This window comes from Erithacus rubecula (genome assembly GCF_903797595.1).
Source record: "Erithacus rubecula genome assembly, chromosome: Z".
Classification (NCBI taxonomy): Eukaryota; Metazoa; Chordata; class Aves; order Passeriformes; family Muscicapidae; genus Erithacus; species Erithacus rubecula.
In genome coordinates, this window is record NC_136661.1 from 11,342,643 (window position 1) to 11,354,727 (window position 12,085).

The 12,085-nt window shown below is 43.7% G+C and overlaps 1 protein-coding gene across 2 annotated transcripts in view; it reads left to right on the top strand.

Annotated features, from left to right (window-relative positions):
• The first annotated feature begins 6,396 nt into the window (after positions 1–6,396).
• Positions 6,397–12,085, top strand: part of THBS4 (thrombospondin 4) — a 37,889-nt gene continuing 32,200 nt past the window's right edge. For both annotated transcript variants that reach the window (XM_079329887.1, XM_079329888.1), the window contains exons 1-2: positions 6,397–6,549; positions 10,580–10,783. In XM_079329887.1, coding sequence (XP_079186013.1) covers positions 6,462–6,549; positions 10,580–10,783 — 292 coding nt within the window. In that variant the 5' untranslated portion in view covers positions 6,397–6,461. The remainder of the gene's footprint in view (positions 6,550–10,579; positions 10,784–12,085) is intronic.

The window sequence follows — 12,085 nt, forward strand, 5'->3', positions numbered from 1 at the left end:
GCGGGCAGCGGGCACCGGGCACAGGACACCGAGCCGCAGCGCCTCCTGCCCCCGCAGCGCCTCCTGCCCCCGCAGCGCCTCCTGCCCCCGCAGCCCGCGCGCGGGGCGTCACGGAGGGGCCGAATCCACCGGACCCGATAAGGCCTGTGAGATCATCGCCACCGTGTCAACCAGACCATGGCACCAAGCGGATTTTCCGTCATCAGGTCTAGGGAGGGTGACTCCACCACCCCCTGGGCAGCCCATTCCAGTGTCTAATCACGCTTTCCGTGAGGAAGTTCTTCCAAATGTCCAGCCCAAAGCTCCCCTGGCACAATTTAAGACTATGTCCTCATACTACCCCCGTCCCTTCCCAAAAGGACAACCCCTGCCCGGCTGTAGCCTCCTTCCAGGTAGCTCTGGAAGGAGCTCAGAATCTCTCCTGAGGTGCCTTCTTTCCACCAGGCTGAACAAGCTGAGCCCTCTCAGCCTCTTCCCACAGAACTTGTGCTCCAGAGCCTTTCACTGTTCTGTTGCCCTTCCCTGGCCTTGCTGCAGCACCTCTGTGTCCCTGAATTGAGAATTACCTCCTCTTGTCCTGTCACTGCTTGCCTGGGAGGCGAGGCCAACCCCTACCTGGGAACAAGGTCCTTTCGGGTCGCATGCAGGTGAGGGCCAGCCTCTTGGGAAGAGACCTGTGATCCTCTGGGGAAATGCTGCAGCCGCCGTCCTTTGAAAGCTGCAGTCCTCTTGAAATGCTTTTGGTATTGTCTGGCTGAGCCCTCACCCTCCAGCCCTGACACTGCATACAGAGTTGTGACTTTTCATTGTGGTCTCAATCAACTGTGAAGAGCAATCATCAGGAATTTGGCTCTAAAAGCAAGGAGCTCTGATCTTATGTTGCCAGTTTTTACCAGGTTATAATGATAACCCATTCATTGTGGTTTTAACTGCAGACGTTTAGAGGCATCAAGTTGTCAACTGTTTGTTCCAGAGCTTGTGCAGACGTGCCACAGCACATCTAAATGCTAAATCAGGTTTCCACCCTACCCACAAAAGGAAAAAATACCACACACTGACTAAAAAAACCCCCTGCACTGACCACCCTTATTATGGTGTTCTATGCATAAAGAGGAAAGTAAGGGTAAAGCTTTGTTTTTCCTTTCACCTTCCCAGATCCACAATTTTAGATTCACATGAAATTTGTGGAAGATAGTGTTACGATAAAAATTTATACCACAGATCTACTAGATCATTCTGCTCCATTTTATGAGGAACGTGGGAGAAGAAATACATGCCCGCTTTTTTCCTCAGAAAAATGTACCGCTGGCAATGGTAACAGAAGCAAATTTTTTTAATTGCTGCGTTGCATCTTTCCTTCTAAAGACTTATTTAAGATATACATTATAAGGATATATTTTATGTCTTTGCCTCCCTACAGGCACCAACTAACTTCTCATTCTGTTCGGGTATTTTGATTTGGTCCTGTGAACTGACATGCATTGAGATGCAAAGCTCTAAAAGGGAATTGTGGATGCTAGCAGCTGTGATCCCAAAGATCTACTTCTATAAGGAGTATTTTACAGAGGAGTTAATACTTATATCAGCCCTGTTTAGTATCTTTGTTGATGACTGGACAAGAGGTTGAGTGCAGCCTCAGTCAGTTCACAGGTGGCACCAAGCTGTGTGGGTTATTGATCTGCTGGAGGGCAGGAAGGCTCTGCAGAGGGATTTGCACAGGCTGGATCATGGCTGAGGCTAGTGGTGTTCAACAAGGCCAATGCTGGGTCCTGCCCTTGGATCACAACAACCCCAGGCAGTGCCACAGGCTGGGACAGAGAGGCTGGAAAGGACCTGGGGGTGCTGGTGGCAGCAGCTGAACATGAGCCAGGGTGTGCCCAGGGGCCAAGAAGGCCAATGGCATCCTGGCTGGATCAGCAATAGTGTGGGCAGCAGGAGCAGGGCAGGGATTGTCCCCCTGTCCTGGGCACTGCTGAGGCCACACCTCGAGTGCTGTGTCCAGTTTTGGGCTCTTCACTACAGGAAGGTCATTCTGGGGTTGGAGTGAGTCCAGAGAAGGGCAAAGGAGCTGGTGAAGGATCTGGAGCACAAGTCCTATGAAGAGTGGCTGAGGGAGCTGAGGGTGTTTAGCCTGGAGAAAAGAAGGTTCAGGGGGAAGCCTTATCAGTCTACAAGTACCTGAAAGGTCACTATAGAAGGGTGGGATTCAGTTTTTTCTCCTAAGAAGTGTTAGAGTAAGAGAAAATTGCCTCAAGTTGCACTTGAGAGGGTTTGTATTAGACATTATGAAAAATTTCTTCACTGAAAGGATTGTCAAACTTTGGAACAAGCTGCCCAGGGAAGTCATTTGGAGTCACCATTCCTAGAAATGTTGAGGAATTGTTTTAGTGGTGGTTATGGTGGTGGTGCTGGGTTGATGGTTAGACTCGATGAACTTAGAGGCTTTATTTTAAGAAAAACCTAACCATTCTATGAGCTTTTCTGTCATATGGATTTTCTTAAGACAGGCTGCAATAGGGTAGTAAGCTTTGCATTGCCTTCAGGCCCAGTTTATCTCTTGTTGTTGTGGAGTCTGGAGCAAAGATAAAAAAAGAGGTAATCTCTACCTTCCCTCCCCCATGTCAGGAACTTTTTCCTCTTGGTTGCCTATGTGGAATTCCTATCAGTGTAAATGAAAAGTTAGGTAGGTGCACTGAAGATGGATATATGACTTGACTTGAAAAAGTGGAGCTTCAATTTGTGTTTTGGAAAAGCAAAGATTCTTTTGAGACCTGTTTTTGAAACTTGAGACCCTTAAAACCAGTAATTTTTTATTTTTTTTTTTTTTTTTTGAAAATGAAGCAGAATCAAAACTAGGAGTTTTGACATAAATATGAAAGGATGTGTTTTAGAGCACATACTTCACTTGCCTTAAGATTTCTATATCTTCATTGCCCATGAATCCTGATTTTTATCATTCATATAATTCCAAGAAAACAGTGAATCTCCTGATGCACATTAGGAGCAAAGCACATAAGGTGAATTAAGCAGCAGGATTCTTTTCTATTTAACTTACCCCATTATTTAGAATTTGAACAAGTTTGCTTCTTAAAGCAAAATCTTGTTTGCAGCTTCTCTATATTCTGTGTGCCTAAACTCTTATCAAATTACATATGCAGATCAAACATTATAGTGATTGAGATTTTCTTCCAGATTCTATATAAAAAATTACAGTCACATGACTTCCTTACAAAATGTTACTGACATGTTGCAAGTTTCTTGGAAACATGATTAATAATGTTTTTATTTTTGCTTCTTATATAACCTCCAGTAATTTAAGCTGAGTTTGTACTTCAAAGAATACACAAGAGTGAAAAGGCAATTGCTAGTATTCCATTGTTTTCATGGAAAATGTTGCTTAAAAGCACAAATAGTCCCTTCCTACTTTTTGAAATCCCTTAAAGAAGGTTGCACTTGAGCACAAAATCCCCTTTAGTATTAACATATTCCAAAATAAAACTCAGAATATAAATGAAAACTGGAAAAATTGCAGTGACCTTTACATGTACTAAGTTCATCTAGACATGGGTTTAAGCTTCTGTTTATATACATTGTTTCCTTCTGTCTTATTGTATTGTGCCACATTGGCTGTTTGCCAAACATTGCTGCCATGTGCATTCTTTGTGAGTAAGCACAAAGAATAAGCAGGTACAGAGCGAGAACAGAATATGGACCTCACAAATCTAACACTAATGAATGTATAATATTACAAACGAAATTCTCCTCCTGTAGGGCTGGTCAGCATCAGTGTAAGAGAGTCCTCTATATTTAAGTCAGTAATATGGAATGGTAAGGTATAATTACTTAATATTTTTTTTGTGTTATATAGCAAAATTGTTCAAGAAAAAATTTCATATGCTTTGATAAACTCAAACTCAATAAACTCAAAGTACATAATAAATGTCTGCAAATTACTGATGATGTTCCCCTTGGGTGAAAGCAAAGCCTTGCTATCTTTTTTCTCTCTCTCTTTTTTTTCTTTTTTTTTTTTTTTTGTCCAGAACTGCAATGATTTTGCAGACGTTCACAGTGTTTTTCTGTCATGCACTTAAGTATATGTTTGCAAAACATGCTCTTTGTTGAGTCAAGCTTTTCCTTAACAAGCAGTTGAACATCATCAGTGCTGCCCTAGATGCACATATTAGCCTTGCAGCATCTGTGCTGTCTCCCCATGCTCTACATTTGGGTCAAATTCTGAACTAACATTTCTTTTTAAGGAGCTTATGACACTCAAGGTTCTTCCTATTCTTTTTCCATCTTCTTGCCTCTTGCTTACTCCTTTTAGCCTCCCTTTTTTCCCTGCTCCACAGCACTCTGCACCTGATGACCTGTTTTTCTCACTGCTCTGTGTAGCTCTTGGCCAGCCCATTGACACTACTGTATCATCCTGTCACTTCCACTGCAGGGGCAAGGATGTGGGAGGGAAGCTGAGGTGTTTCTTCTTATGTGGAGACATATACAAGAGCAGTAGGGTGAGGAGGAGGAATAGCAGCATACTGTGGACACAGTGGATATGGCAGAGCACCCTTCTGCCTGACAATGGGTGGAGGAAGAAATGGGCAACTTAAGGAGTGGGTCAACACTGCTAAGAGGAATAGGCTAAGAAGTAAGGGTATGTTGTAGGGTATATGCCTTGTGGCAAGGACAATTGGACAAGAAGTGAATTAAGGCCAGCTGAAGGTATCTGTAAATCTCACTGGTGTTGGAGAGCTGCCCACAGCCGTGCTCCATGTGGTGTAAAGCTGCTCGGGCAGCCCCTTAGCAGCACTCACAGCCCCTGCCCTGCAGTGTGCTGTGTCTTGCCTCTCACACAATGAGCCCCCCGGGGGCTGTTCTCTGTGGTGCTCCTTAGATGTGTGCACCAAGCCTGATGAGACTGAACATTAATCAACACTACTTTGCTCACTTTAACATAAACTTTCCCTTCTATTGTTGCCCTACTTTTTGTGATGTAAATAATATCAGACAGCTCCAACTTTTCCAACTGAGTGTGGATAGTAAGCTGCGATGGGGCCAAGCAGGGCTTCTTGGATTTCTGGCGTGACAGAGGTTCATCAGCAGAGCTGATACATACAGAGATGTACAGGACACAGAGCTGTGCAGCAGGATGGAAAGCTCACAATGTGTTTGAGTTTCTCCCTTGCTCCCTTTCTCCTGTACTTTCTTACCATCAGCAGTGCAGAGGTTAGAATTTTATGAAGTACAGGACAAACAATGGGATAATGATCTCCTAAGGGAACACACAGTTGAAAATTGTTGTAGTTGAAAGAAAAAGGGTTTTTAAAATTGACTTTGGCAAAGTTGTTGAGTTTGGGAGATTGCTAAGACAAACAGCCTTTTTCCGTAGTCTCCATCTGGTCAGTATGAGCACTCCCAATGCTTCTGAGCTCTTTAAATGAAACAAAGGAGTAGATTACACATTTCTCAGTTTGCCAGTCAGTCTTCCGGAAGCCAAATTTGCCCTAGTCCACAATCTGCACAGCTCATCTTAGTGACACTCTTCAGTCAGGAAAAGCAGAGTATCTAAATTCCTACCAAGTCACAAGAGCGCCTCCATTTGTTTTGTCTTCAGACATGCATGAGACAGAATCTGTTCTAATATATGTTAAACCTTAGCTGTTGACACTAGACACCTGACTGAACAGCAGGCAGAGAAACTTTTGAGAGGGCTTCGCAAAGACGACAGCTGTACTGTCAGAAGACACAAAGAAATGTGTGGTCACCGTTTGTTGAGCATAGAAAGGGAGGCCAAGTTGAGGTTTTAAAGTAAAATCGTCCCAACCTCAAAGTTAAACATCCTGCAGTCAGCAGGATGGGGTGAACAAGGCTGCGTTATCTTTATGCTTCTGACAGTCTTCTACATCCCTCACCAGACCGGTGCTTCTCTGAAAGGCTGCTTGCAACAGCACTGGACTTGCTGTCCCTCCTGACCTTACAGAATTCTTACTTGGCTCCTATAGCACACCCAATTCGCTTTTGGGACCATCTTCTTGGTAGTAAGCATAGCAGCTTATTAACCACTGGACTCCGTGAACTTAAAGGTCCTTTTCATACCTTACCAATTCTGTGATACCATGAATTTAAAGCCATTAAACATATTTCAATTTCCAGGGCTCCTCAGAGGGCAGACTCCAGACAGGCTCCCCACAGGTGTTGATTTTGGGGAGCGTCGCCAGGATCTTCGGTTCTGTCCGAGCCACCTCCACCGGTGCCAGTTCCCGGACAGGGTCCCGGCGGCCCGCCGGCTACTCCTGGTCCACCGCAGCGCCCGCCCCCGGGGGGGAGCCCCGGCCAATGGCCCGCCGCCTGCCGCCGGCCGTGCCCGGCCCCGGGGCCGCCCCCGTTAAACGGGGGGCTCGGCGTGCGGCGGCGGCTGTGCCTCGGCGGCTGTGCCTCGCCGCCCTGCCCGGCCCGCGGCCGCCATGGGGTGCGAGCGCGGCGCCGCGCTGCTGCTGCTGCCGCTCGCCCTGCAGCTGTGCGCGGGCCGCGCCGCCGCGCCCGCCCCCCGAGGTAAGGGCCCCGCGCCCCCCAGGGAGCGCGCTCTCCTTGTCCCTCTTTCTTGCGAAGGCTCTAGGCTTACAGTGTCCCGTTCCCTGCGCTCCGCAGGGAGCCCTGCTGGCAGCGAAAGGGAGCGGCTGTGCAGGTGCCCGGGCGGCCGGAGCCCTGGCGGGCAGCGGGAGCCGCGCTGCTCGTGGGGCGCAGAGCCCGCCCGCCGCGCCGCCCCGCCGGACTAGCGGTGCGGACCGCAGCAGATCGGGGTGTAGCCGCTCTCAGCCGCCCCCGTGCAGCCTGCGGAAAGTTTTGTAGGTGTGCTAGTAGGTGCGCGGAGCATCTGAATAGCCCTTTTCCGGCTGCAAGTTCTCCTAAAGGAGAAGTGAATTTCTAAGCCGTGAAAACTATTTGGGAAAGCTCTACTACATAGTAAAGTTGATAGGAAAGCTCATGTTTCTAAACCCAGCATTGCCGTGGCAGTATTCTGTGCATAGTAAGTCAGGAGCTACTGTATTTTAGAACTTGAGTTAAGTGGGTGGTATCGCTCTGCGGTGGGAATTTGTGACTGGAACCAGCTCGGCTGCCGAGTGCAGCAGTTAGAGAAACTTCGTGCTACTCCAAGAGCTTGTGGTTTTCGCTACATCTTTAGCTCCCTTCACAGCCTTAAAGAATTATTTTTAACACTTCAATAGGTTATTACTTAAGCAGATCTAAAAGACAGCCAATCACAACAATACAGCTGCATTTCCAAGAGCCTTTGTTGAAGACCTTTACGGTGTGAAAACATTTCAGAGAAGTGTTGTAATTACAAGTTGCCTATTACCGAATTTTAAAAAAGAGCCAGGCTTCTAAACTTATGGGGCAGTGGCCGATGAAAAACTCCACTCTCAACGAGGGATGCTTTCAGCTTCTTGGGGATCAGTGGGAAGTTGTTGTGGTAAGGGTTAGGATTTCACTCCAGATATCTAAGCCAATAATAATTACCTTAAAAAGTGCTGAGTGGATCAGTGTTTACACATACAGTTGTGATTAGGTGTGACCAGATAATAGCCTTGGAAGATCTTAAAAAGCTGGTGTGTTATGACAACAGAGTTAGAGGAAAGAAGGGGTGTTTTAAGTTCCATCCTCTCCAGTCTTCCATGCCTCTTCATTCTACCACTTTCTGTCAGTCTTCTAGTTCTCAGCTGAAAAGCTAGCCTTGATGGGTTTGGGCAGATTTCCAAAGTGTAGTTTGCCACTGTCTCACCACTGTTGTTAGCATTTGGCTAGGAAGGTGAACAGCTTTATTCTAAAAACTATGGAAGGAAGGTGGAGGAGACAATTCCTGCTCTGTCTCATAAGCAGGGTCACTTTACCCCAGTGGGTATGCACACTCGTGCTTGAAGGCATGTCAGAGTTTTCAATCAATTGCATGGATTAAAACCAGCTGCTTGTGCCTTTCAGCTTTGGCAGTCCTATTCTATACATTTGCTTTCAAGTCTGTCTTTCCAGGGAGAGGAGCAAAGAGACAAGGTTCTTCAAAAAATGAAATGTGAAATCTTTGTGGATCTTCTTATCCCTGTTCCTCCCAAACAAATAATTTTCCCTGTAATGGCTAGAGCTGTTTCTCTCTGCCAGCTCTGCTATGGATGTAAAATGGATTTTTATAACCCCCACATTCTTCTGCTAGCTGCACTTGCTAGCATGTGTGTAAGTTGTGCTTAAGGATGGATCTGATCACGTAGTGCATCCACATGCTGGTCAGTGAAGATATTCCAGAAAAGAGTTTGATAACATAGTGCTGAAGGATCTGACTGATGCACTGTGCTTTGTGGAATACAATTGCCAAACCAATTTGAGTATTAATTTAAATATGCAAATTACAAATAGTTCAATGACTGTTTTCTATAATGTTAGATACATGTTTCACAATGTTTAGTCTTTACTTTTGTAATACTTCTAAGTGACTCTAACACAGATTAATGAGCATCACAGGAATTGATAGAAATTCAGCCAATAGATTTAGAACTGAACAAAATGTATAGCTGTATTTCATGCTCTCAAAGTCTTTGGTATTGTATTGCATTGCTCCAGCTGGGGAAACACAGCTGTATTTTATGAATGGCTATTCCTTGTAAAATGCTGTTGCAGAGAGTAGCGAGTTGCATTTTAATCTCTCTCATGGGCAGTTGCTTTGCTCTGTTTGCACTAAATGTGATGAAGTACCCAGCCTTTCACTTCTGCTTTCCATGTCACTGGTTTCAGTGGGAGCAGTGGTTGTTCTGGGATGCTGTTAATCTGAACTAAATGAAAGGGAAGTCTTTTGACAGGTCCACCTAACATATGTGTTTCTTAGTTGTCTGACAGCAGTATTACTAGTGCATGCAAATCAAGGGCTTGGTATTTTTTGTCGTGTGTCCTGAAAATTCTTTGTAGAGTCATGAGATCCTTAGACCCCATAGAAGTTTACACTTCAGAGAGGATTTCAATTACTTCATGAAATGAAGGGGAAAAGGTCTTAATTTTTTTCTCTTTTTTGGAAGTAGTGTTGGTGTCTAAATGAATGGATGCTTCAGAATGAATGATGGGAGCAGCATGAACCCATGCTCTAGTATAAGGGAACAGGGTTTCCCACATATCTGTGGGAAGGTCTGCATGCCCATGTTGGTTGAGGGTTCTTTGAGGGTTCTTCAGTCTTTTTCTGTGTGTAGCATATGGAAACACTGGAATGGTAGGATGACCTCATCACCCTATAGACAGCAACAGCTTTGAGGTTGTGCTGTGTAGACAAGGCTCATCTGCAAAGGTCCACCAGTGCTTGTTCTGCCTGGGAAACTAAAAAGTACAACCACCAGCTTGAATCAAGCTGAGGCACAATGTGCTGTCATGTGCTTTCGCTGTGTGCCTGGTGTTACACTCTTCTCTGGTGACAGCTCTACAGTAGTGTTTTGGTGTGGGAGGAAAATATGGACCAGCTATGGTAGCACTCTGGAGTGCCAGTGGTATGCAATGGCTCTTATATTTAAATAACACTTATGCATAAAAATTTATCAGACTTTACTGCCAGGGCATAATATATATGCTGCTTCAATTGCAGTGGGTTGGAGTAGGACACAGTCAAGAAACCTAATGGAAACTCCTGTTGAGTTTGGACATGTCATGCATTTAGGAACATTGAGGAAAACCCCAGTTTGTTGTTCCAGCGACATAAGGGACATAAGGAACGTGCATATGTGTAAAATCATAAACCCATCACTGATGCATTATGGAAAAACTAAAATAAAAATTTGAAACAGCTTTCACTATGCCTTCAGGGTTTGTGGATTTTATTTTGCTTTGTTCTGTTTTGTTTTGTCAGGCCTGTATTTCTTTGTTTTCTATGCCAGAAGGGAAAGATGAGTCTTATTTGTATAATATGTATTCCAAAAAGTCAGTGAAGTGAGAAGGTTGTGAACATTGTATTGCTTACCTGTCTTTGTGGCATTTTAATTGGTGCCTCACAAATGCTATCAAAGGATAAGCACTCTGGAAATCTGTCTGAAAATTTTAATGCTGAATCCTTATCTAATTGACATGTGAACACAGACATCTGAATTTATGAAAGCAGAAACAGGTAAAAAAGCTTTCTGTTGAGGTGAATCCTCAGAAAAGAAGAACTTTTAAGATCTGCCTAAAAGTATTTGAGTACCTCAATTTGAAGACTAGATATTTCTATGTTAGTAACTTACCTATAATTCCTTTGAAAAACAGAACTTGCTAAAATAGCATCAGTTACAACAAATTACAGATATTTTGATAGAATAATGGAATAGCTGTACCTGGCAGGCACCATATAGTCCAAACTCCTTGCATTTGTGTTTCACTAAACCAGATTGCTTAAGATATCCCTTCCAGTGCCAGGGATTTGAACTTCATGATCTTTACAAGTGAGTATCATGTTGATAAATTTTTTTTTTAATTTTGAGTAGGAAGAGTGTACAGTCTCCAATATGTGGCTTCAAATTACATTGTTCTTTGGTCATGATTGCATTTAATTTGCTGATGAAATTTGCTTTTTCTTTTCCCCCAGTTTTTGATCTTCTTCCTTATTCCAACAAGCGAGTGGTACTGAACTTCTTGCAACAAGCATTTGGGGATCCTTTGCTGAATGAAGTGTACTTGCTCTCAACATTCAAATTACAGCCAAAGAGCACAGCCACTGTTTTTGGCCTATATTCATCAGCTGACAACAGCAAGTATTTTGAATTTACGGTAATGGGAAGGATGAGTAAAGGTGAGTTGTTTGGAATGTGTATGGTAGAACTGGTGTTGGATCCATAGTTACTGGTGTGTGACAGATGAATGTTGACAACTGTGTGATTAACCTTTGTGCTTGAGTCATTCCTGTTGCATACACTTTTCACATTCCCTCTCACTCCTTCATCTCTTCCCTTCATCTCCTTGATGCTGCTCTCTCCTGGTCAGTGGGAGCTGTCCTGACAATCAGTTGGTATCTTGACTCAGCTTCAGTGCTTATTCTGAGGAATGCTTCAGAAAGGAGGAAAAACCCATGGAGTATGGAGAAAGGAATCAATTTTATTTGGTTGTGCTTGTTTTTGGGGGTTTTTTTGCTTTTCTTTTTCCCCTAGGAACAATCACTGGTTCTCATTACTCAGGAATTTGAGGGACACACACACATGCTGCCTCATGCATATGAAAGGCAGGTTCTTGTTCTGCTGACCCTGGAGGTTAGATGTGACTACGCAAGACAAATGTTCCTGGCACTTACATGATCTATAGGGTGGAATAAGCTATTCTTTATTTACTGGAATTAGTTAATCAGGAGTCAGAGTAAGAACTGCAGCAGTTTTAGAAAAAGAGTTTCATTGATCTGTAAACCAGATCTAGGATATACTACAATTTTAAGGTTCAGGTAAAGATTGTTGATTTATGTACATTATTATTGCTGCATTGACTTCACCACTGCTATAGTATTTGCTACTGACTAACTAACTGAATCAAATATACTGTGAAATTCTACTGAGAAATTTCAGTTTATACGTAGGGAAATTACTCAATATGCTGCAAAAGAAGAAAAACATGCCTTATTGTTGGGGAATGAGTTGGATAAAACATTGGTAGTTTTATCAGGTCTGCCAAAATCCTTCTGAGGTAAGAGAATAAGAGCTATGTGTATGTTGGGAATGGGTAATACATGATAACACAGCCTCATCAAAAGTGTCATACAGTTTCTAACACTGACTTTCTTAATTGATAAATAAATGATAGATTACACATGCTCGCTCTCCCTCTCACACATGCACAATTATGTGTAAATGTTGTAATACATATAGGAACACGTGTATGCACAAATGTGTCTATATACATACAAGTTTGAATATATCAAACTGATTTTCAAGGATATCTGCATATCTGATGGTTGCTGACAGTCTCTTAGGTCTGTTAAAGTGTTTCTGGTGGAATGTTACATGGTTTCTTTTGGTTTTGTCTTCAGTAGGTTGGTGTTTGAGAAGCATCTTTGTAACAGGACAAAAGCAATAGTGGCATATGTAAAGGAAGCATGAAGCCACTTGTC